The sequence below is a fragment of the Symsagittifera roscoffensis genome, chromosome 7, assembly GCF_963678635.1.
Source record: "Symsagittifera roscoffensis chromosome 7, txSymRosc1.1, whole genome shotgun sequence".
Taxonomy (NCBI): domain Eukaryota; kingdom Metazoa; phylum Xenacoelomorpha; order Acoela; family Convolutidae; genus Symsagittifera; species Symsagittifera roscoffensis.
The window spans coordinates 37,339,740-37,366,577 of NC_087068.1; the positions used below are offsets into that span (position 1 = coordinate 37,339,740).

At 35.9% G+C, this 26,838-nt stretch overlaps 4 protein-coding genes and 1 non-coding gene across 7 annotated transcripts in view; 3 read left to right on the plus strand and 2 right to left on the minus strand.

The window, feature by feature from the left end:
- Window positions 1–26,838, plus strand: part of LOC134850967 (ADP-ribosylation factor-like protein 5B) — a 448,774-nt gene that overhangs the window by 365,165 nt on the left and 56,771 nt on the right. The gene's annotated exons all lie outside the window — the stretch shown is intronic.
- Window positions 1–26,838, plus strand: part of LOC134850964 (ataxin-3-like) — a 197,501-nt gene that overhangs the window by 28,183 nt on the left and 142,480 nt on the right. The gene's annotated exons all lie outside the window — the stretch shown is intronic.
- LOC134852156 (gephyrin-like) overlaps window positions 273–26,838 on the minus strand; it is a 37,962-nt gene continuing 11,396 nt past the window's right edge. The window contains exons 9-19 of one of the 2 annotated variants that reach the window (XM_063868463.1): window positions 15,692–15,910; window positions 14,945–15,037; window positions 14,788–14,843; window positions 14,147–14,266; window positions 13,693–13,905; window positions 13,456–13,577; window positions 13,063–13,080; window positions 12,455–12,616; window positions 1,620–1,788; window positions 1,112–1,334; window positions 273–650 (exon numbers count right to left, since the gene is read on the minus strand). In XM_063868463.1, coding sequence (XP_063724533.1) covers window positions 445–650; window positions 1,112–1,334; window positions 1,620–1,788; window positions 12,455–12,616; window positions 13,063–13,080; window positions 13,456–13,577; window positions 13,693–13,905; window positions 14,147–14,266; window positions 14,788–14,843; window positions 14,945–15,037; window positions 15,692–15,910 — 1,601 coding nt within the window. In that variant the 3' untranslated portion in view covers window positions 273–444. The remainder of the gene's footprint in view (window positions 651–1,111; window positions 1,335–1,619; window positions 1,789–12,454; window positions 12,617–13,062; window positions 13,081–13,455; window positions 13,578–13,692; window positions 13,906–14,146; window positions 14,267–14,787; window positions 14,844–14,944; window positions 15,038–15,691; window positions 15,911–26,838) is intronic. The other variant, XM_063868464.1, reaches the window with a different exon arrangement.
- LOC134852208 (U5 spliceosomal RNA) lies at window positions 11,190–11,303 on the minus strand. The gene has a single exon (XR_010164288.1). It is a non-coding gene; the product is annotated as a U5 spliceosomal RNA (small nuclear RNA).
- Window positions 24,019–25,950, plus strand: LOC134852157 (uncharacterized). Its single transcript, XM_063868465.1, has 2 exons — window positions 24,019–24,107; window positions 24,773–25,950. Exon 2 carries the CDS (start codon window positions 24,877–24,879, stop codon window positions 25,873–25,875), a length of 999 nt encoding a protein of 332 aa, XP_063724535.1. The 5' UTR covers window positions 24,019–24,107; window positions 24,773–24,876; the 3' UTR covers window positions 25,876–25,950.

The window sequence follows — 26,838 nt, forward strand, 5'->3', positions numbered from 1 at the left end:
TCTGACAAAAGAAAGAAGCATCAAATATTCTAGCTTAAATAGTCGATAGAATGAATTCTTGAAAGATGATAAAGTTCCACAAAGAAAGAATAATTTTCAAAATGACATGAAGGACCTTCATTATGGCTCCAATTTTTGGTCCCAGTAAATCAGTTCCTCGCCTTCAATATTGCTCATCAAAATTCCTAGTGCAGTAGAAAAAAAAAACATTTTAAATCACTCATTTTAAATCACAATGTAAACTATCTTTTATGAAAAATTCAAATCATCCTCAAACTAAAAATTTAAGCCAACAAGATTTACCGAGACCCTGTTCAAACATATGTTATTTTTGACACAATTCTTTAGCTCATATTCTAATTTTGGTCTGGCAAAATTCTGTGATCGATTCCAAGGTCATCTTGTCCTCTTCAAGTGCGTCCCAACGTTGTCGTGTGTGGTGGGTCAAACTCGTCCAATGACCAAAGCGTCCACTAACTCATTAGTATATACCACTTGTTTCTCATCTGAAGATGGAGGTAACATGAGGAGAGCGTTGCTGCTGACCATACTGAGGAGTCTACTGCTGATCTGGCTGCCTGTACCTGTAGCCAGAGGATATCCACCCCAGTTCCCACATGTACACTCACTCAGGGCTCCCATACTGCCAGCTAAAACATAACAAACACTAGATGTCCAGCTGCTGCTGTGATGAACCAAAAAAAGCGTTGAATGAATGGCGTAATAACACCAATTCAAATTCACTCTTTAGAGAAACTAACCGTCCACACGGAGCTATAAATTATTGACTTGCAAAGCAACGCAGTCCATTCCTGCCATTTCTACAAGATCCAGTTAAAATTATCATAGTTCCTAATTCATTTGCAATGTAAAATGGCAGTTCGAGTCTCAGCAGGGTCTTCTGTTTCTCAGCATATCTCTACTTTTGCTATGAAATTAATCTGAACGTTATCACGAATTTCGGCGATAGCAATATCGAGTTCACTAAACGGAACTTAGTACCGCCTCTAATCTAACTAGTCCGAAGTTTGCTACAACATCACTCCATTTTGATAGCAGTAAATATTTATCCTCTTTTTGGGAGAAAGAAAGAGACGTTAAAAAGTCAGACCTGTAGGAGATCTGCAGTCTCCATTTCTGTCCTCGAGTGCCTCCTGGTGGAACTCATTGGTAGTGGCAGTTGTGCTCCATTTGGTCCTACTGCCACTGCTGTGGTGTCCCCCGGCAGACTGAGACTGGCCACTGTTACTACTGCAATTGCATACTCCATTCGGCCATGCCAGAGAGACCCGGAAGAACTCTGGACGATGGTCCAGTTTGATGTCTTGTGTCACCTACAAAAAAAATGTAATTCAAAAAAGCATTAGCCGACAGCCCAGTCATTTTTCTTCTTATTGTAAAAAAACACTATCTGTTGAAAATTTTCTTCAGTCTTGATTCTTAGAATCATTAATTTATCTGCAAGGAATTGTAGACAGTTATGCATGCAAGGATCAAAACCAAATGTGAATTCTAATCCTTTTTCTCCATTATTTTCTAGGCGACAAGTTATGTACTGTAGGAACAAGAGCATCCTTTCCTGTAGATGGCTCTGCCAAAAACAATAAATTTCAACTCACTCTGACTTTGAGAACAGTCTGTTGAGGTCTGAAGTATCCTTGCATTTTACGAATAGCAGGAATCACAAACAGGTTACAAGTAACCAGAGCGGACACTGGGTTTCCAGGTAGGGCGAAGATCAACTTTCGGGCTCCCTCCAAATCTACTGTTGCAAACGTCGTCGGCTTCCTAAGCACAATACTCATTTGCAGCTAGTTACAGGCATTTTCAGATTAAAAACATCTTTTTCAACTTCAAAAATAAACACAGAGGCGAAGCTGCGCTTCCCAAACACTTGCGAAAAAACGACAAACAAGCAGCTTTATAACGTGAAAAAGGAAAAAATTAGAAATAGGAAAAATTTAGAAAACTTTGCTACATATCTGATTTGAACATGCGACCTCCAGATTTGGAGTCTCACGCCCTGCCAGCTCAGCCACGAACTCTTAACAACCCACAAACACTAGTCACGACTAAAGCAGCTACATATGCTAATAAATTGCTAATGCTATGCAGCAAAATTGGCAAAAAATACAAATAGACACAAATTGGCACGTAATAATTTGAAACGTAACAAACTGAAGGCATCTAAATTAACTTGCATGTAAAAAAAATCAAAAACATAAAGACAAATTATGTAAAAAGGAAGCATTTCAAAAGAAATACTGAGAAGGAAAACTTATAAATCGAGTTTCTATTATTGTACTGATATTTGAAGCAAAGAGCTTTTTTGGTTTATTTGAACAATGAGAACTGTATCAACTGTTTTAACATATAATTAATCGAATGTCAAAGCACAGGCTATCAAAAATGTGTAAAGGTGCCCCTTAAGTGGCACCAATATTCGCGACATAGGTTAGATAAAAAAAGAATAGTCGTACCATAACACTACCTCACTAAAGTTCGCAAGTCTAATAAAAAAGAATGACACAGAGGAAAATCTGCACTTCACAACTACAAGCAACAAAGGAACTCTAAAAATTCCAAGAAAAAGATGAAACACGGCTTCAACAGGTGGGACATGTCCGGAGTATGGAAGACGAGACCTGCAAAGAGAGCCATACTCGGATAGCTCCCAACCCTTAGTTAGACAGAGGGAGGAAAAAGAAGAGGAACAACCACAAAATTGGCGGGTTGGATACTACAACCTCGAATCGTAAACCACAGCGCGCAGGGGAGAACAAGCGGATGCAACACTTGGACCCATGGAAGATTAGATATCAAAAAGGGCCTCCTAACAGCTCCCGAGGACAGGAATGTGTTAGGCAAGAAAAAATCACTAAAAGTATGCTTGAATACCGGCGGCCTTAGAACTCATATGAATAGGATTCATGAAACAACATATCAGAGCCAAAAAACATTAAAACATTCCCAGGCAAAAGATACCAAAGAGTATTTAAAACTGAGGTTAAAGCGAAAAACCATATCAATAAATGCTAACGAGACATATGCAGGAAACATAAAAAGCTGTTCCACATTCGGGACAATGATACTGTCATCAAATTTCGCCCGACATCCAAAAACATGTACGAAAGTGAGCCAACAAATCAAGTGGAAGCAAGAATTTACACGAGCAAATATACGCGTGAAAATTGCCAAAGACAAGTATCCGCAAACAATCTGACCCAACGTAGAAGGACGAGTAGAAGGCGAATGAGAGGAGAGCGTAGTCCCAGTTGGGGATTGAAAGCTGTCAAAGAAGAAGACCAGGTTTTCATTTTCTGAAAGTTCTGCCACACGCGCTCTTGAAAACATATAAAATTTTGATATTACCGCAATATTGAGGTCAATGGGCGTATCTCAATTCAATTTATAATGATTTCTACACCGGATTAACTTGTAGTCAAGAATACGCACTCGTTATTCAATAACTAGTAGATTTCGGTAGTTTTACGCGCATTAAAACCTCAAAATTACCGCGAGTGACTTTTTTTTAAATTCACGGTATTAATATCAATAAGATGGCATAAAACAATGTTGTTATTAGATTGTATCATCCCCATTATTTTTCCAAGGATCGTAGAGAATAATTGCAGTTGCTTTCACTTTAAGACAAGATGGGAGATTGAAAAATATCCTCTTATCCAAAAATTCCCAATTCACGAAGGTACGAGCAAGTTTTAGGACATTTTTCAAAAAGGTGAGGAAAATTTTCAAACTCACATAGGCATTGAAAATACAATGGACAACTTTTCAGCCCCCGATTCCATAGTACATCTTTATCGGGTATACAGTTAAAGACCAATTTGTAGTACATGTTTTTTTCAAAACCCGTTAATTTAACCTGTTTCCAAAACCAGCTTGTTATTTTTCCTACTTCTGTTAGCTGGATACCAAAATTGAGGCCGCTTTTTTTTCTATTCCGGAGGCCCAACGCTGATTATCAAGCAATGTTGCGACGAAAAACTTGTATATCTCTTTACCTTTCGTAATGCTTCCAATGATAAGATTCCGTGACGACCCGCGTATCACCAGTGTTACATCCCATATTGTCAATTGTAGATCCGAATTTTTCAACTCATTTTTCAGGTTTTCAATTGGCGCTTTATTTTTTGGATCGCTTTATTGATACGTTCTTTCGCTAGTTCATCACCAGAGAGCCAAGTACTCAAAGCATTTTGAATTTTTGCTGTCGAAACTTTGCATCTAATGTTGGGCCAGCCAACACCTCCATTATTGGATGCTTGTTCCAGCAACTGTAGAGCTATTTCCATTTTTCGACCTGCGCCCCATAAAGCAGTTAAACTTAATTTCTGGAACCCATAAAGCAGTTAAACTTAATTTCTTCAAAGTTTTTCTCAAAAGAGATATGTCGTGTAATATGACAAAAATTAGCAAGGAACAAAACTGTCATTATCTAGGCTTTCACACAAAAATTCATAAATTTATTGAAGTATTTTTTCATGTCATTGAATAGTTTGATCATTTTTTCCGCATTTGCAATTTTAGTCACTTGTCCATACCATAGGAAAACTCCGAGTGGGCAAAATTTATCGATCTCATGGAAAAGCCTATTTATGTCATTCGCATGTACAAAAACATTAACATCATCTGCATAAGCTATCACTCGTCGTTCCATTGGGTGTGCATACCACTGATGTCGTCTCAAGATTTCCAGAGGCTCTAAAGCTACAATAAAAAGTAGGGCGGATAGTGGACAACCTTGTCGTATACCCCTTCCCAGTGATATTTCTTTACTGAGAAAAACATTGACACCTATCATAGCTTTTGTTTTTCCGTACAAGTTTTCGAGCATGTCAACCAGCAGCAGAGGAAGACTCATTTTACGCAGCATTTGAAATAAATACTTCCGATCCACGGCGTCGAATGCTTTTGTAAAGTCAATACTCAATACGCACTGCTTCTGTAGCGGTTCATCAATTCTAATTTTCATATCGTAGATTTGTTCTGATTTCAAATAGAAACAGAAACATGAATTATTTTATTGCGTTCACAAAATGTGACGCCGCCGCCACCACCAAAAGAAATATGTTTTTATTCCCTTGCAAAAGGAAGGGAAATGCTATTGGAATAATTCGTATAACGTTTTAAGCATTGAGAATTGAAACGACTATTCTCATTCAATACGAATATTAACGATTCCTCTCGTAAAATACGAGCATACGAAACCTTCTTCTCGTAAAATACGAATGTACGAATAAAGAATACGAAGTTAAAAGAAACTTCTCATTTGATACGAAAAGTGGCGTGATTTCCCAATCTGAGTATAAATAGAAGCTCAAAACTACGGGAATTCATTCCAACAATATCTCTTCTAACACCAACACCACTCTCTTCTACCACCCCAACCAATCTCTAAAAAATATCTCTAATCTCACCGTTAAAATAGATATTGAGTCAAAAGGCAACTTGCTGTAAATTCATACTAACTTCTTTTTTTAATAAAATATTTCTCAGCGAATTTTAGATTTACTTTCTAAGATAGAAAGTAGAAAGGACCCTTTATTCCTAGCAAGCGTTTTGTCCGACGTCTATAGTATTGCTAGCGTAATAAATTGGTGCGACCAGTGAGGCTCACCTTCTAAAAATTCGCAAAAATTGCTAAAGTCTCAAAAAGAGATAAAAAGCAAAGATTCCAATTCTCAAACTGGAGAATTGTTGAATTTTCTCTTACAAATAAAGAGAAGTAATAAATTTCCAAATCGGAAATTTAAGTTTTCTAAACAAATTTATAAACTTTCTATCTTTCTTTAAATTTTTAAACTAAATATAATATGGCTGATACCTATATGCCTAAACGGACAAATCGTCCTACAAACTTTTATGGAACTACAATTCCATCCAGTATAATTGGCAAATTTAAAAAGAAAAAATAAACACCAATTATTTATTTGGCCAAAACTAATCTTTTTTATAACATTCTTTATTATAGGCTTTTCTTTTCTCTTTTATAAATATTTAGTTTGTAATAAAACCACAAAATACCAAAAATAAACATATTAACAAATAGATTTAAAAATAAATTTTATAAAGGTTAGACTTTATATCCGTGAAAAAAAACCACAACATTACAAAACGAATGGCGAATGAATTACGACTTAAAAAGAGTCACTTCCGAAAGACGCCGAATAACAACGGCCAATCAGAGCTTAGATTTGCAAAAAAGCAAAAACAGCCTTTAAAAACTAACTGATATACAGTTGTTTTCATTCTTGCTCAATTCCACATCTTTCATTCAAATCCTCCTCTCTCTCTCTCCAAAATATAAAATCTGCTGAATTCCTCAACAAAAATTGAAATCTAACTCAGATTTCCCTTCACAAAAATCCACAAAATGACAAATCCAAATAGTGAAATAGAGGAAGGTGAACTAATGGACCAAGATCCTGTTCTAACCACTCTCGAGGAAATGCTTAAAGTAAGTACTTTTAAAAATTATTCTACTATCATTCACCACCAAAAAATAAATTTGCAAAAAATTTATTTGGTTGGTCTTTTAACTCTAATGATACTTTCGAATCAAACCTCAGCATTTGATCCGAAAGAACAATTATATGCAAATACTGCAAATAATCTTCGGGTTGCTCATTATGATTGTCAACTAATGACTTCTAACAAAATGTTCTCTCTAAATAAAGTAGCACCTTGCAAAGTCCAACCAGAAAATATTAAAGTAGCCCATGCTTATGTTACTCTATATCAGAGACATTATCGCACAAAAGTAAATGCGACAATGTGTCGAATCAAACACCAATCAATGCGTTGGTTTTGCGATTCTTTTGATTCGAGTGGTATTGACGCTCGACAAAATATGATCACTACTGATCTCCACTTATCTGCCAATGAATGTAAATTGGCCGCCGACAGAGGTTATCTTAACCTAGGCTATGCTAGTATTGGAAATATTCCTTTCACATTTAATGTTAAAACAGTAACTAATGCCCATGCTGGCAAAGTTGACGGCAAACATCATAACGAATGTGATGGCCGTTCTTGGATTAAATTGGACACTTTTGAAACTTACATGCAAAATGTAACTCTGACTGTTAACCTCAAAGATGGAACAGTCAATAATTGGCAAAACATTCCTTTGCCCTGTCCAGTGTCTGAAAATGGATGTGAAACAACATCCTTAGACGCTTTTGCTTATACTTGGGAAGAACCCAACAATTGCATTTTCACTGTTTTAAACAGATTTCCGGCTAAAATGATTCAAAACGAAGAATCATACTACATAATTAAAGGCGATTCTAGCCCATCTATTCATTCTACCCATACAAGGGATTCTCAAAAATTTATGCTACAGGTGATGAATAAACCGCAATCTCTTTGTGGTCATCCCAGAATAGTGTATCCAACTTCATATGATTCACTTTTTATTGCATACACTGACGGTTTCAATATGGATACTGGAATCCAAGTTAAACCAACCCCAGAAACGGGAACTATTCATAATGCCGGCCAACCAAATTCTACTTTTCTCACATTAAGTGATGATTCGCCGCCACTCCAATTTTCAAGTCATCAAATTGACTACGAAGCTCATATAGGTACCAAATTGGACTATATTCTTTTTTATAGCTTCTACATGCTCAGAACGGCCGAGTTAGCCCTTCTGCAAAATCAATGTGAGCTAGAACGCTCCTCAATATTAAATACTTTAATGCTTTCGCTTGAAAGCCCACGTTTGGCTGGCTATATTCTAACCAAAAACCGCTCTATGTTCTTAGAGACCAATGGCAATGTTGCCTGGCTCTATCATTGTCCAAAATTTTATTCACCTTTGCAATTAATGGATGAATGCTATAATCGCATTCCCATTATGTATAAGGAAAATATTCATTTTGTCGATCCAATTACGCGACAAACTTTTCAGTCGGCAGATCTACAAGACTGCTCCGACAAACATTCGAATCTCTTTCAACTAGATGTTGATGATGATAAGTCCTGGATTGAATTAACCCCTCAAATTACAAGGGTTACAGGACCACATCTCTTTAAACCAAAAGAGATAATTCAAAAGATTAAGCATTCTCTAGCCTCTAGCCAAGGCGCTTCAATCTACACTTATGCTCAAATGCAAAATTCTGGAATATGATTTCCGATAATTCAGAGATGAAAGGAATACTGCAAAAAGTATCCAGGTCCTTTCTCAATGCAAAAAAAATTTTCTTCAAAGACTCATACAGCCCGCTAGGCTCTTCCCAAACAATTTATTTGGACTATCTCATCTCTCCAAACTTTTGGAAAAACGAATACACCCGTATATTCGGGAAAGTACAATACTATTTAGAAAAATGCGGAATAGTCTTCGCCTCTTTTCTATTTGTGAAATTCATACTAGATTGCCTAGTATTCATAATAAAGGCTATGCATATTCACAAAATCACCGGCCGCTCACTACATTTTGGCAAAGTATTACTTGCCGCTTCATACAATATACTTTTCACTTCCATAGTGACCTCAATTTTCACTCAAGATGAGCAAGCTGAAAAAATAGAACAAGAATGTGATCAGAAAATACAAGCCCCTCTTTTAGAGGAAATTGATAAAATAAACCAGGATCGCATGTATCCTCAAATCCAATTAACAAGTTTTGAGAGAAGAACTCAAAACTTGGATCACCCAACAAACCCAGTCTAATAAAAAATTCTACTGTTCTAGGATATACCAACTGATTCAACTATGAACACAACACTTGATGACGACTTGAGAGATTTTGAAGATCTTCTCTCACTCCTGCCACCAACCGATCCACTGGACTCGCAGATTTCAGCACTCACTCAACAACCAACTGTTTCTTCTACTACAACACCCACTGCAAAACCGACCTCAACACGATCCTTCGTTGAGCCACTACTTCAAACTAGTTCAGCTGTCCCAATAACTACAGCATCACAGCCACCACCCCTAAATATTTCACCCCCTGATTTTCAAATACCCCTGGTTCCCTCGAATTCTAAAATTAAAAAACGGACCCAGATTGTAAAACCATATAAGATACTAACGGCAAATACGCCGGTATCAACTTCTCATTGTCCAATGACCATTAGGCGACAGCCCTTGCACCCCACTGAAATAAACACTAGATTACATATTCAGTTAGAAAGGGAACGATACATTAATTCTAAAAGCAATCCTGGCTTCGATATGAATCTCAATTATGCTTTGAATCCATTAATCAATCGTTTTAAATTAGAAGCTTATCATCCTATAAAAAAAATGTATTCCATAACTAATTCCCTTCTTGAATATCAAAAAATCTATGTCCCAGCAAAGTATCTGACAGCAAAATTACAAACCCCCCAGTTAGATGACTATACTGAGCAAATTCAGCGCAGTCATATCCATGAAACGCACCAAATCCGGGAGCTGAAAAAGCAAATCCACAATTTGAAAACAAAAAATCAACAACTTATAGCCCGGTTGGAAGGAAAATTGTAAGAAATTTATCCTTTTATTTAAGCATTTATTCTTTCGCTTTATATAGCTATGTAGTATAGCTATTAATTTCCTTTTAACAATTTTGACTTTTATAAAAAACAAAAAACACAAAAAAATACCCCCTTTGTATGAACCAGTCCTCCCCTTATTACGCGTGTGGACAGACTTCACATACTTCAGGAAGAAAAGGAGACTTCGGAAAAAGAATGTTTAAGGAATAAAACTAACCTTCAAACTTTTGAGAAACAGATAATTTTGATGTATTTAATTTTATAGTTAAATCCCTTGGTTGTGTAAACTCTATTTTGATTTATAAATGTAACTGATGTGTTTATATTCATTCAAGCCTGACTCAAAGTATCAGTTGTTCAAAAACATCTGCTACCTGTAATACCAACAAACTATTGAACCAACTTTATGAGATTGAAAGAAAAAGCTTCGATTGATCAACAATTACCCCACTATTCAAGTAAAAGTAATAAAAATGAAAGTTTCAGTTTTTTCCCTCTCCAAATAGGAGGATGGATATGTTCTGATTTCAAATAGAAACAGAAACATGAATTATTTTATTGCGTTCACAAAATGTGACGCCGCCGCCACCACCAAAAGAAATATGTTTTTATTCCCTTGCAAAAGGAAGGGAAATGCTATTGGAATAATTCGTATAACGTTTTAAGCATTGAGAATTGAAACGACTATTCTCATTCAATACGAATATTAACGATTCCTCTCGTAAAATACGAGCATACGAAACCTTCTTCTCGTAAAATACGAATGTACGAATAAAGAATACGAAGTTAAAAGAAACTTCTCATTTGATACGAAAAGTGGCGTGATTTCCCAATCTGAGTATAAATAGAAGCTCAAAACTACGGGAATTCATTCCAACAATATCTCTTCTAACACCAACACCACTCTCTTCTACCACCCCAACCAATCTCTAAAAAATATCTCTAATCTCACCGTTAAAATAGATATTGAGTCAAAAGGCAACTTGCTGTAAATTCATACTAACTTCTTTTTTTAATAAAATATTTCTCAGCGAATTTTAGATTTACTTTCTAAGATAGAAAGTAGAAAGGACCCTTTATTCCTAGCAAGCGTTTTGTCCGACGTCTATAGTATTGCTAGCGTAATAGATTGCATTACGTATATTTCTGTTATCTAGGTATGCATATTGGTCAGGCAATTTGGCTTTTTGTAGCACTTTCTTAAACCTAGCTGCGAATCATTGAGAGTAATTGCAGTTGTTTTCACTTTAAGACAAGATGGAGGTTGAAAAATATCTACTAATCCAAAAATTCCCAATTCACGAAGGTACGAGCAAGTTTTAGGACATTTTCTAAAAAGGTGAGGAATATTTACTCGCATAGGCATTGAAAACACAATGGACCACTTTTCAGTCCCCGATTCTATGGTACATCTTTATCTGGTATACAGTTGAAAACTTGGAACAATTTAATTAGCCACTTACGTATAAATAGCACGTTAATTATCCTAAACTCGCCCAATTTCCAAACCTCCATAATTTATTGAAAAATGACCACTGAAAAAAAATGACCACTGGCCTGCTAAAAGCCGGTGCTCGCCCCGAACACAAATATTTCGTCAATTTCTTTGAAAGTCGGAACAATAATATTTAAGAATTGAAAATATTTTCTAGAAAACGTGTTCATTATTTGTGATACCTGCCCCGAAGAGCAAGTTTGGAAAAAGAGAGAATTCTCAATTTGTCCCTCCGCACGGAAAACTTTAGTAAAAGGCGAAAGTTTTTCTCGATTTGCGAAGAGACCAGAGCTGAAATTCTTAGATATCATTTAGTATCATACCAGCTTTTGAGTCACTTAATGGTATCCTTTTATTAAATTAACACCCTTTTTGAGCCAAAGATAAGATTTAAAATTTGTTAAAAGGTACTAAGTCAGGTGCCGCTTAATAGTTTTGGCGGTACTTTTCGATTTTGGAAAACTAAATAAATGTCTATTTCTGAAAAGAATAGCTTATGAGTTTAGTAGTATTTTAAATGTGACCACCAGTCCACAGTCTCATAATCTGGACGTTGGTATAGTTGGTGCAACCGAACATTCTGAATGCTTATCCAATTCTTTATAATCTACATGTTATCAATCACAAACTAAACTTGTCGTTACATGTCACATGTAGTCAGACAAATATTGGTTAATTTTAGACATAACTCGCAACCAGACGATCTTTGAGAGTAGAATTTTTTTTTGGCACCAGGTTATTTTACTGGCATTAAATACGCATATTAACTTTATGGGCAAATTCTCAATGAATTTCTTTTGCGATCCATAATTGTTTTATGAGCTCAGTTTTTCAAAGATAAGGTTGAGAAAAACTTTTATTGAACCATTTGATGCAAAGTATACGTCAAACCATCCCGGTCAATTCGCGACGATGGACCTACCAGGGACGGATCTAGGATTTTATCTGATTGGTTGGGAGCTTTCAAAAATATTCGAAAATTTTTCGACGTTTATAGACACTTTTTGACCAAAAGAAATCACGATTTTTGGCGCGCTCTCCCCCTCAAATTGAATAAATATTGACGCCGAAAAAGGTAAAGTAATACCAAAGGGGGAGACACTTTGGGTGGTCAGAGGGTCCAATTCCTGGGGGTGGGGGGGCTGTGTGATGTGGTTGTGATGTGCTTTCGTTACTGTTGTCTACGCCTCTAAGCCAAAAGAGCCATTGTAATAGACAACGTTATAAATACTAATTTTTGCGAGGTAGAGAGACAACTTCCAGGCCGATGTAAAGAGACAATTTACAGGCTTTAAAATACGTCGACTTTCAATGTAGCCACTGAATGTTCGTTTGAGTTTAAGGTTACATGTCGTGCTTCAGTTTTTGAAACAATCAAACGACTAAGGATAGAGTAAAAATATCCTTGGAGAGTAAAAAGGAAAACTTGGAGTCTTAGACTCACCCAGGTTTCATGAATACGCGTCCAAAGTGTATATTCGCTCCCATCTCCATCTCCAGCACACATTTCAGCAGATCCTTCTCCCCCATCGACACTCCCCCCGTTGTGATTATGACGTCACACTCGTGAATGGACTCACGCAGACGCCGCACCAGGTTAGAGGAGCTAAACACAATAACCCTTGCAGAGATTTGTAACGGCTACACGAAGTCACTACGCAGCTACCACAGAAAATGAAGAATAAAACTGAAGAAATGCGAATTCGGGGCGAGAAGCATCATGCAGCTATAATAGGGTAGTGTTGACAAATAAAAAAATGACCAGATCAAAATCTGTCATGAAAATTGACTGAAAACGCATGCCAAACATTCCATGTCGGAAAAGATATTCAATTTGGAACTATCTGTCAGTCTAAAAAAATTAACATGCGAGTCAAATCTCGGTGGTATATAAAGCAGCCGTATTATAAACCAGATATACAACTACATAACAGTTACGAAAGTTATGCAAATTTGATTCATATGACGTAACCTTTTGGCTACCTTATATACTCTGCTCATTTTCGGTTGGTTTGTACTTCGGCTGGTTTACTTTAACTACAAAACTCGTACCTGATGTTACAATGTGAGCTACAAAACCAAGAGTTGATAATGGATTCCATTTTTAAATAAGAGTGACAAAATTTTCCATAAAATCCGGAAAATTTAAAACGTGCAATTAATCACTCAAGGGCATGTTTTGCAACATGTTTTGTGTTCAAACAAGTGAGCAGATCTGACCAAAAGCGAGAGAGACGGGGGTTCTGAATTATAAAAATTCTGTCTCAAGCTAATATTGTTACGACTTTAAATCTAGTTTTACGCGAGCTGCATTGATGTAAATCCGAAGTTTTTATTACCCACTGACGGCCTCGAGTTTAGGAATACGAGGCGAAGTTTTTTCCAGAAACCTTGCGAACTTAAGTTATCAATTGTTTTTTATTATACTACGTGATATCAACTGACCAGTCCGGCACTATGCCCAAGTCAATGGGTTTGAGAGCGTAGTCAGACAGCTGTGAGAGTAGAGTGGTCCTGTTGCAGTCTCGCACCTGATGAGCTGCCAAACGGTCCCCAGGGTCAACCAGCTGAAAAAAATGAACGCCATCGTTTTCCAATAAATCATTTTTATCATCATTTCATTTTTGTCCATCATTTTCTTTTTTTTCTGTCTTTGAACTTTGACTATTCTTAACTGCGAACCTCGTTTCCTGTAGACATCACCCCCACCACAGGCTGTCTGTACACTTTGACCTGTGTGACCCCAACTGCAGCAAGTAGACCCTGCTCCGAGGGACCCAAACGGGTACTCTTCGACAGGATTTTCTCCCCTTTTTGGATGTCCAGGCCCACTGGGCGGATGTCCTGGCCTGGTTTGGACTGGGCCAGGATCCGAATTTTGAACTCCTTGTATCCCTGAAAAATGATATCTTGGTACCTAGCCGCAACCATGCAAAATGCCAAAAGAGCTCATTTCAGTATATCACATGTATTTGTGAAAAAAAGTATTCACCTTACCCATATTATGTAACATTTTTAGAAATCAACTGATTTGATCACCAAACTGAATATGATAATTGGAAGTCATTTCGAATCAGGGAATCAAAAGATCTAATAGTCTACTTTAATGAGAGAACAGAGTTGTAACTCATCTTACGTCATCGCTGGCCTCAATGAGCTCGGTGTCCTCCACCTGCACCACTGCATCTGCCCCTGGAGGAAGGGGAGCCCCGGTGGATATCCTCACCACAGATCCAGGCACCACCTCAGTTGTAGTCTAAGCACAGTAAGTAAAAACATGAATTTAACAACAAAATAGACCTGAGCTCCCAAATGGACTGTATATATAAACCAAAATCTTGCGTTTTCTTTCACTTCATGCAGTATCAAAAAGTTTCATGCTATGTTCAAACAATCAAAAACCAACTTCAGAAACTTTCTTAAAAACATGATGCCAAATTGGTAAACTCAAAATGGTTAAAATGGACTTAAAAATCAAACCGACAAATAGATATTCACAGATAAATAACAGAGGCCAAGCCAAGTTCGTGCCATTTGCGATCAAATTAACACAGCATTGCAAGCTAGCGGACAGAAAATGATAAGGAAGCTACTAAGTCGAAAAAATATATTCGGTAAAAAAAATTAAAAAACTACAAAATTTCATATAATTGCTGCAATGAAAAGTCAGATATCCAATTAAATTCCACTTTCTAATCGCAAGACACTATTACACTTTGGAAAACGTATTCCAAAAGATGAGAAAACTAAGAATCAAACCAAAGAGGAACTGCTTACCATTGCTCCCGCGGTACTGTCTCCAATGACCTCCCGGATCCCAATTCCGTCACAGGCTGAAACAAAGTGTATGATAGAAATGAAAAAAAAAAACACTTCTCCTGAGAAAATTCTCCCAATCTTTAATTGCCAAATTCAGACGTGGTTGCAAACTTACTTCGAACAGCATATCCGTCTTTGATTGATGCTGGGAAAGGCGGCAAGGGATCACTTGCGTACACATCACACGAAAGTATTCTTCCCAGAGCATCTTAAACACCAGCGTTCTCATAATGACACTTTATCGTAACTAATCGTAAAAAGAAACAATTAAAATCACAATTTTTTATTTGTTTATTTTTTTATAATGATGATTATTTTTTCAATCATTATTCTCTGTCCTTATTCTCATAAGTGAACCGAGGTGATATGCTGTTAAGACAAGTTCCTTGGCAGGCAGCTTTCCTTGTTTAGGTTTCAGTACTTAATTTAAATATTTTGTCACTCTTTTTTTGTCTTTGAATGTTACTATAATTAATTTAAAATATTTGATTGCAAGCGCGTTTATCTTTTCAAGGGCATACTCATAGTGGGCATTTTTGATGTCCTTTGTCTTTCCTCTCAAGTTTGCAGTAAATTCAATAAATTTCATTCATTTTGAAACGTAATTGATTTTGTTAGCAAATTTGAGGAATAAATTATTCTTCTTCTTCTACTACTCTAAACGTAATAACTTCCAGAAAATTCCCAATTTTCAAAAAAAAACTTTGCAAATTTCCTGGGGATTTTGTTGAAACTTTTAAGTCTATCATAATTGACTCTCCAAAATACTATATCCGCTACCAAAAAAGAGCTCCAATTTAGCAAACGGTCAAAACCATTGTTGAAACTGCCGACAAAATAACCTGATTCAATTCACACTTACCCTTGTACTTGACGTTCTCAGAAGGCAGAGCTGAGCAATTGTCCAAAATAGTAGAGAGGGCTTGATCCACTGGCACAATGGGGTACACAGAGTGCCTTGGTCTATAAGCCACTGGGGGGTAGCTTGAGGACACACCCCCTCCTGTGTTGCACCCTCCTCCCTTTCTGATGGACGCAGAACCAGAAGATGAGTTCATAACCCCACCCGCAGAGCCATCATCTGAACATTTTAACTTGAAATGCTTCTTTAAAAACTAACAAGAGTAAAGAAAACAACACTTGAACAAACAAATGAGTTTCAAAAACAAAATACTTGCAAAACAGGGAAAATTATCATGATATAGAACAAGGTGGATTATCAAGATAATCTTTATTGGATGTCATTAAAGGCAAGGATGAGCTTCACGTTATAGCATTATTCATAAAATAACTAAACAACATAGAGCTTTTTTAAATCCCTTACTTTGAAAAAGATGACTTTAACATTTGTCAAAAAAGTAGGGCGAAAATAAGTCAACAACTAAGCTATGATAGTTTAAGAATGTCCCTTTTTTTCAAAAACATGAAACACGACTAGAAGTGTTTTAATATGATACCACACACTATATATAAATAAGTGGCGTACGAAAAACTTTTTCTAGGGAGTGGGGGGTTTCGAAAAATTTTGCGGACCTTTTTTTATGCAGCTCAATTAGATTTCAAGGACCTTATCTCGCCAAAAATTTTCTGCGCAGCCGGCTAATTTTTCAAAAAAAAAAACAGGCAAAAAAATTAGTTATGTTGGAGCCGAAGGCGCCTTTAGAAAAATTTTGAGCTTACTCAGCCAAAAATGGATGTCGTAAAGTTATACCAAAGTGGGAACCCTCTCGAAAAATTTGGCTACCAGAGTTGAGGGGGGGGGGGGGATGTCTCCCCTCTCGGCACGCTACTGATATAAATATCCATATACATATATCATAAATTCTTTCCCATTTCTCACGCTTTTGATAGATCACAAAAACGCTCCTTATGCCATTAGATCCTGCTCGGACCAACTAAAAATCAAGTGACGTTTTTAAAACTCATCATAATTTCGTTTGTTTGTACCACGCGCTTTTCGAAGCCAAACTATAGAAAATGAAGACTGGAAAAATAAACAAAACGGACACTTTCAAATGATCAGATTTTGTTCGCGATTGATGAATTTCACCCAGGTATCCATTTTCTTTATTATAAAAATAATGCTCAAACACGAATATCAAGTCTGCTATACTACCTGGAGCAGATGGCATGTGAGAAATAATTGCCTAAACAAGAAGATAGCCAGAGTAATGTTCGAAAATATTTATGAATTCTAACTTATTGATTTTTAACACCATATTCCACTTAAATTCGAGTGATCACTATATGGCTTATTCAATAGAAAGAGAAGGTTGAAAGTAACTCAGCAAGCAATTGTGGGACTGAAAAGAGCTAGTTGAATGTGTGACTGAATGAGCATAGTCTAGGTAGGTAATATTGTTGCGTTAGCACCGCACCACACCACCAATGCATTGTATTGTGTATACGCAAATTCCACTCAATTTACCAACAGCATTTTCTCTCCATATTCAGCCACCATTTTATAAACACATCACCACGCTCAGTGCACAACTAGAGCAGTCATCGAAACAGACATGGATTTTATAGTATTTGCCTTCTGCAATTTTTTAGCACATGGGGTACATTTAGGTCAAACAAAGCAAGAAGCAATAAAATGGCGAATTGGACTGCACGCAAACGTTATCTCTACTTGAAAAAGCTTCTGTTCCATTTTTGTTCAGCCGCCAATTATAGTTGGAAGTGATAATCATTAGAATACTTTTTCAAGCAAAATCAGATGGCACAACAAACGTTAGACAGGATTATAATTAAACCCTTTTAATCGTGATTTCAGCTGCAATGACAGGTCTGCACACACTCTTTTTAGCGCTCTTTTTCGAGTTTTGACATTCCACCTAATATATTTAGAGCACACACTCGATGAGCAAAAAGTGAATGAATTACTCCATACACTCTATCTATCAATATTAAACAAAAAACAGAAATCACCCACAGTATTTGCTACTTATTTCAAATTCAAATTCAAATAATTCGAATTAATTAAAATTTAAATCAAAATTTATATATAAAAGCTCATGTTAAGTGAATCAATTAATATTGTTGACATTTCGCCACCAGTAAACCTACTTGAAAACGGACAGAACGCCGCAACAATATTGAGATTTCAATATTATACTTTATGGATAATATATCACGTTAAAGCTTTACGAATTTCGAAAACCTTTTCTGATTCACTTTTTCCTTAAAAAACAATTAGCTGCTTCAATCGGTAATTTTTTTCCGCTGGGAATTCTGAAAGTTAGAGTCCATAAATGAAACTACTCGTCCTTCACATTTTTTTCAGGCCATTGGCATTTTTATTGGATATCTTAATGTTCCTTTCATCTAGCAAATGAATTTGAATTTGAATTGAGCAACACTCATTTTGATCTTATTTTTTCTGAAAAGAAATGGTAGTTATTGTTATTTGTGAAACAGAGCCAACGCAATGACCGGAAGTCAACAGAAAATATTGACTTTTTTTTGAAAAAACCTAAGCTTTCGCATTTCAATGAAAAAACAGACGGACTTACAGCACATTGAATTTCTAGAACAAATTATGATTAATACTTTTTCGATAAAATTAACACAATTTCAGTTAACTGGATCAATAAGAAAACTTTTCATTTCGCTGTGAAATGTGAACTTTAAATTCCACTTTCGAAACTTAAAGTCGATCACGTGTTTTGTGAACCTTACCTTTTTGCTGTTCGATAGTGGAGTGTGCTTCCTTTTAAGAAGGAAATGATCTGAACAAAACTCACACCACGAAAATGTAAAATTGAACCTGACAAATTTTATTACTTTTCCTGAAAAACGAGAAAATAATTTTGACTTCTGAGAGCCTGAACTACATTCATCGACTCTTAATAATGCATAGCGAGATAAAAAACGCTCCTTGATTCGGGTAAAAATTTGAGTCCTAATTTTGCAAGATTGCTAATTTTGCCATCATTTCTCTTTGAGTAATAAAAAACGAAAACAAAAATCATCAGGAACTTTATTACTGACAATCTCAACACTCTTTTATACTTAAAAAAAACTGTCAAATTTGAACAAAAAAAACTGTCAAATCATCTCCAAAGTTCAGTTCGATTCGTTTGTCAATTGATAAAAATAAAAATCGTTTGCTAATTTGATTTAAAAAAAAAAAAATCGAATTCTCCGAAGGCTGTTGTTTATTTGTGCATGAAAAAGGGCGATCCCGCTTTTACAGCAAAGAATCCCGGAATCTGCTTTTACAACTGAACCCTTATTATTGACACTGGCAGGGTAATTTTTTGATCAGATGCAAAGTTGCACTTCGGATACACAATCAAAAATATGACCGACAACGCTATTGGGAAAAACTGAATGAGTAAAACGTTGAGTGTACAAAATTCCTGAAGTGACGCAAGCCAATTACGAGACTTCATAATTGCTAAGTGACGCAAGCCAATTATGAGTCTACATATTTGCTAAGTGACGCAAGCCAATTATGAGTCTACATATTTGCTAAGTGACGCAAGCCAATTATGACGCATTAGCAGTACCAGTCAATTTGAGATTTACCAATTTTATAGAGAGGACGCAATTTAACTAGTATACGAAAAAGTTCATTATAAACTTCCGACCCTGCTGAGGTTCGAATCCTCTTATTTTGCTGCTGGTCTCCTTCCCTACCTCTACGCTACAGAACCATGATACCTTGAAGCTAAAGTGCTATTTGTAATATAATAGTCTGTGCTAATATCCTTAGCATTGGCTGTACATAATAGCTGGATTAAAAAAATCCAAAACAACGCTCCCCACGAGTAGAACGAGTCAAACCTTCCCCACATTTTGACTTGCGTCACTTCAAATTGGAAAAATTTGCTTGCGTCACTTCAAATGCCTTAAAACTTTGAAGGCATTTGAAGGTGGAGTCAGGTAAAAAGAGACTATGGAAGTAGGCAGACAACTAATGTTATAGCCGGTCTTTCATTGTTGCTAATTTGTGATAACCAAAGCAGAAATTGTCGAGAAACATCAAAATTTCAGAGAAAATTGAAAAAAAATTCAAATTGTCCAAAAAATGAATGAAAATTAAAAAATGATATCTCCTACGATTTCATTAAACCTAATTTTAACAAACAGGAATTTTTTGTCCTCAAAACTACGCCTTATGAAATGAATTGGCGATAAAACACAAGCCGCAACCGTTGAATCGAAAAAAAAAACATTTATTGTAGAAAATTCTAAAATCAAAAAAATCCATGCGTTATTAAGTAAGCTGATAATAAACGGTACCAAATAAAATAACACCTTTCAGAAAAAAAACGGGAATTGAACCGACGGAAACTGTTCCGAAAACCACGAACCCGAAAAGAAAAATTTCAACATTTTTTCAAGAAATTCATTTGAAAAAAAATAACCCCTGAAACCGTCTACACCTATCAACTATCTAGATGAAGGAAATTTTAATTGAAGTTTCAAGAAACTGTGCATAAAAGTAACTTTACTTGACACTTCACGAAATTGTGCATGTCCTTAAAGTTACAATTCCGACAAAATTGACCTTTCTGTGAACAAATTTCTATACGGGGAAAAGAAAAGTAACCGACTGCAATACGCTTGCTTATCACAAGTGTAGTAAGACACAGCCAACCGAAAATTGCTAGGGTCAACAAATATTTTTTAACTCTTTTCAATTGTAAACAGAAAATTGCATCACATTTTAAAATCAAAACAGCAAAACATAGCCAACTGGCAGTTGAAAAAAGAGTAATGAAATGGTAAGAAAAACTTCAACATTTTTTCAATAAATTCATTTGAAAAACAAAATTAACCCCGGAAACCGACTACACCTATCTACTATTTAGATGAAGGCAATTCTATTTGAATTCTCAAGAAATTGTGTATAGAGGTAACTTTACTTGAATCTTCACAAAACTGTGCATGTCTTTAAATTTACAATTCCGACAAAATTGACCATTTTGTGAACAAAATTCTATGCGGGGAAAAGTTAAGTACCAAATTGCAATACGCTTGCTTATCGTAAGGGTAATCAGACACAACAAATAGAAAATTGATAGTGTCAACAAACAATTTTGGAACTCTTTTCAATTGCAAACAAAAAACTGCATCACGTTTTAAGTTTTTAAGAATGAAAACAGCAAAAGATAGCCAACTAGCAGTTGGCAAAAAGTAATGAACGCCAGAAATCTGAAAGAAAAACCGATGGCCTTGAAGCTCTTTGAATTTGTAGAACAATTTATTATGGACACTTTTTTGTTAAAATTAACCAAATTTGAGAAAACTGGATCACAAGGTAAAATTTTTATTTCGCTGGGAAAACTGATGATTAATTCCATTTTCAAAATTAGAAGTCGATCACGTTTACAATTTTCGATAGTGGAGTTTGCCTTCCTTTTAACAATAGAAATGCACTGAACTTAAAACGCAATCACAAGTTAAACCGCGAAAAATCAAAGATGAGCGTGAACAAATTTTAAGACTTTTTCCTGATAAAAAAACAGCAAAACCTAAATAAGAGTCTTCACTACGTTCATTACTCTTAAAAACAAAAACTGGGAAAACAAAAAACCAGTTTCAGGGAGGGGTTACTCCAGCCTGTGCTACTTGTAACGAAACAGTATGCTAATTAACGATACGTCTAGGTCTAGAATCAGGTTTTAATCTGCTTCAGACTACGATTGTAGCTCACTGACTTCTAAGAGCAGGAAACACAACACATAGCGAAGTATAGAGAATAACTAACTATGGATGAAATATCACTTTAATTTTTTCGATTTAACTATAAAAATGTAATACTAATTACACAGAGGCGAAGCGGAGCTTCACACCACTTGCAAACATTTTAAATGTAGAAAAACTTAAAACGTAGAAAAAAACTAGGTGAACGAAAATTTTCGTATGTCTACACGAAACAACTAGGGGCCTAGCTAAACTTGGGGATATGTGTATGATATTGCATGAAATTGCTAAACGATTTCAAGATGAGACAACTAAGCCGACAACTGATAAGTAGACAAATAATTAGCCGATAATTTCATTTGAAACAGAATATTTCCGCTTGGAAACAAAAACAGGTCTTGGTCAGATTCGAACCCAGGTCCTTTATCGTCCCAGGCATTCTCGTTACCTCCAGGCTAAGTTGACCGGAAACGCAGAATTTTGAGTTCATTATGAACTAAGATACAAGTGATTCAAGTAATTCTGTTAAGCAAGTTGTTAACCGAAAAAAGTAAACATTCCAGTTTGATAACGCTTGTTTATCGCAGGTGTAATAATTACTTTGGACTATTTTTTCTGATAAATTACATCAGCTTATTTCGTCCTCAAATGAACACATGAAAACCCGTAGAAAATCCTCCTAGCCACATATTTATTTTAAAAATTAATTTCTTACCAAATATTCAGTTGAAACAAACGCTTAAGAATATACTGCTTGAGACAATTTTTCGGAACTATTAACAATTACTTCTATAATATCTACTAAAAATTGCCACCCCATAAAAACGAGCACTACTTTAGCACTAAAGCGTTCTCTTTATAATTCGAGCTTTGCTTGATTCTGATCGTGCGAAAATTCGACCTGGGCATTGTGGCGCTCCGGTAGTGATGGTGCCCAGCAATCATATGATTGCTGGTTCAAATCGCACGTGCGCTGCAATTTGTAAGGTGAGATCTTGCAAGTAAGTCATAGCTTTAAGGGCGCTGAATACATGCGCTCATGTCAGCCTAAATAATAAACCTCCGTAAATTTATAAAATAGATCTAAATTTTCAAAAAGAATATTTACTTTAATTTGTGAACCAAAACAATATTCCTAGTTGTTTGGATTAATGTTGTTGAAAAATTAGATCAACTTAAATTGTCCTCAAAGTTAATTTATGAAAAACCTGTAACTTATCCCCCTCGATTGAGGGGAGGGGGGATGGTACGGTCGACCGATTTGATTTCCACTGGCAAACAGATACACTGAAAGAATCGTCAAATATTGTTAGCCAGCGGTTTCTGTTTCAGTGAGTTGCAGTTAAATTCATAAAAACACGTTAATTTTCATTGTTCAAATTCTAATTATGTCGAGTTTTGATTCGCATTCATGATTCAGTGTAGTAAGAATATTCTCCGCAAATATAGTTTTCGGACCATTTAATGGCAATATTTAAATATCGTCTGAAACTATTTTTGACCTTGTCGTTAACTTTAAGAGTAAGCTGTTTTCATTATCTATTTCGTGAATGATGTTTCTCCAATGTTGAATAAGCGAAAGATTTGCAATAAGATCTAGGATAATGAATGGCTGTTTATCTTGAATTGCAATTTTCAGTCATTTTTTTCAAAACAAAAAAAAAATGTTTATTTATATTTTACCATAGTCATTCGTTGTTGTATCGCTCGTGTTGGTAAAAACAAAAAGTGTTTTGTCGATTGAGCATATTTTTGGGAGAAAAAAGTATAAGTTCCTTCATCTCGATTGAAATGTTTTCAACATAAAAGATGACAGAAAAAAAATCAGTACCTGGAGGAAGCAGTCTTAAGATGAATCATTTACTCATTGGGTGTCCGTGAAAGCTACATTTCTCCTTTTTAAATCATAAGAGTCTTTGAGAAGCGAAGTTGTTATGTTTGAAAACTCGCATAGCTTTTGTGTCATAGGTCGAAATTAGATTGCTACGTTCTTCAATTTACGGCAGGGCGAAAATTCGTAACAGGCGACAATTCGTAGCAGGCGACAACTCGTAACAGGCGACAATTCGTAACAAGGCATTGGCAAGTAGAATACGCTTGCTGCGCTTCGCTCACATCCGGCATGAGAGGAATCCTGATTCACGCGCAATATTCCGTTTTGCGAAATAAAGTTTCAATAAAGTTTTACGAAATGTCGTCTGTTACGAATTGTCGCCTGTTATGAAATGTCGCCTGTTACGAATTGTCGCCTCACGACAATTTACATATGCATTGCAACATCCACGGCCTAAATTTACTAGAAACAGTATTTCTCCCGATTGAACGAAAAAGAAGTCAAAGTTCGAGAATACCAAAATACAGCGGTCGCCACAAGTTGAAAGTTTTTTATGTATAAAAAGTTTACAATTCGACTTCAAAATTGCTCAATTAGAAAGAGATCCAACTTTCCTAGTCGTAAAAGGGAAATAGATTTAAAAAAAAACTACTTTTTTAGAACTATTCTAACTTAAAACTATTTTATTTTTATTTTAAGCACGCTGATCTATTTTGTGTCAAGCTCGCTCTGCCGTTAGACAGCTCTGCTCAATGCACAGTTTCCCGAGAGGTTGCCACATTTGATGGTATGCATTTGATACTATTTTTAGAATTACTGCAAAAATAGTAGCTTAAAATGATACCATTTTCCAACTACATGTAAAGTAAATCATAAATACAAACAAATGGTCAATGAACACAACGTTTCATATTAACAACTTCGCCCATTTCTTCATTCTTGATATTAAACTAGCATTAAATTAGTTGATAGTGATAGCTTAGCAATTTCAGCGATTTTTCTGTTCGGAAATGAATAGGACTTATGAATATCCGACCAAAATATCTGATCTTCCCGAATCCGTTATCCGGAAAATCTGCCAGCTTCTAATTTTTTCGTTCCTAGCCGAGAATGAGGGCTTCCGCAGCGTCCTCGCTTTCCGATCAGTTTCTTACCATTTTTACAGAACCATTAACAGTTGTTCACTAAATATTACCTATGATATTTCAACTCTAAAATATTACCTTTCAAAAGAGCACTGTTTTCCTTTTAGCTATAACTCAAATAGAGCCGAATATTTTCTAACACATTTAGTCGAAAGTACTGATTGGAAATTTAACCAATTTTCAATATTACTCTCTATCGTCAGAACTGATATGACGTATTTTGATGAATTCTTCTCAGATCAAAAAAAATTGATTTGCAGTCGTTATCGGGAATTATTTGGGAATAATTTGAAGACTGTTGTATTAGATCTACACAACAGTGATGTATCGAACGACGGAAATAACCACTTCGCGCTCACGCTAGCTGACGAAATTTTCCCAGAAATTGGAAACAAAGCAACCGAAATTGACATGAACGTTCGCATTTGGCGTACATTTGAACTTCCCTCTTTTAACAGTAGATTTTTTCATCATGTGAAAAAACTGACAATTCAGCAAACTCAATTGAGTTTCCGAGATAATAATATCGCATATCAACTTGCACAGCTATGCTTCAATGTCGAGGAGCTGACATTGATAAAAATGGACACGCTGGGTCAAACAGATGGGTTTGAAGTCAAGTTTCTCGAAAAAATGCCCAAGGTCACTTCGTTCAAATGCAACAAACTGAATTCCTTGACTTTAATAAATGGTCCAATATTGGATCGGATCACAACGCTTCAGTTAGACGATTGGGGTAACAATCCAGATGTCCCGAGGTGGTGCCTTTCAAACAAATGCCCAAACTTGATCAACCTCACGCTTCGCAGACCTTTGGAGACGAAAAAGCCTAAAAAAACAGCTCATCCCTTCAAGATTCCGCCTAAATTAAAGACTCTTAAGGCCAATGCTAGTTTTCTATCTCGCACTGTCTGCGATTTAGTTTCTAAATTGGAAGAACTTTACATCATATATGATGAATGTGATTTGAAATCATTGAAAAAATTGATAAAATCGGGGGACTTATCCTCGTTGAGAATAGTCAACATTACTGTGAGTAGATCACTGCAGCCTTACTCTCCTCGGAAAATATGGAAACTCGCTTGTTACATTCTGAAAGCAAGACCGGCGCTCAAAGTGTTAAGTGTCCGAAGTCTCACTTCAAACTGCCATGGCGATCCCGACTATCAACCACTTTGCCCAATTCAGTTCGCTAAAATAGCCTCTCAGAAAGTGTTCTTTTGGAGACGAAGTGCGCAAACATTCAGCACTACGTTGCTGTACTTCAATTTTTTCGAAAACATAGTCAAAAACACGTTGGACCAGGCCACGATTAGAAGACTCGATGAGTTGGACTTGAAATACGAGTGGAACCTCAGATCAGGGCCTTGTTCCAGTCATTACTCAAGTCTGCTCGTTTCAGCTTTTTGAGAAAAGGGCACACATATACATAACATTTTTTCGTTATGAGAATGAAGACGCAATAGCATATCTTGAAAATTTAGTTTCTCCATCAGTTTTTTTTTCATAAATCATGACAGATCCTCATTTTCGTGATTACAAATATCTTGAATTTTATTTTGTTTTCGGCTCAACTTGTGTCTACCAAAGTATTGTTGGCAGAAGTGCCGCTTGAAATTTTTTTTTGAATACTGACAGAGAAAGAGGTGCCGTGACAATTTCAAATATCAAAATCTTTTAAATCACACTCTATCACAACAAAAGTTTTGTTTTTAGCTCAACTGGCATCTACCCAAGTATTGTCGGCCTAGTTGCCGTCAAATTATTACTAAGTCCCGTCAACTTTAATGATTTTTTCCCTGAAGCCGCGTCATTTCTTTATTTCCTAACCAAGTGTTGTTTTCCTAGTTACAAAAGCAACATCAATAGCAAAAGATCTGATGATAAAAAACATAGCCAACACACAACTGTGAGAGTCAATGCAAGCAAAGCAACAATAAATTGACTTAATTATGAAAAAATTTTCGAATTTCAAAGTAAAAGAAATATGACGCTGTTTACTTAAAATTGCACAATTTAAAAAAACTCGATCAATGGGTAATTTTTTATTCCGCTGGGAAATCTTAAACTTATAATAAATTTTAAAACAAAAATCGATCAAACTTTTTTGCACCACTTCCATGTTTATATTTGAAGAGAGCAATTTAACTAGCTTTTAGCAGATGAAATTAAATTAAGCTGGAAAAGTGCATATATACCTGAAGGCATTAAAAAATGCATTAAGACGTGTGAAAGTACAACTGTAGTTCTTAGGCCATTAAAGACTTTTTCTTCAAAAAAACCACGACCAAAAAATATCACCAAGACATATTTAGGAGTCTTCACTACGTTCGGTGACAATTAAAAACAAGAAACTGATTGAGATAAAAAAAC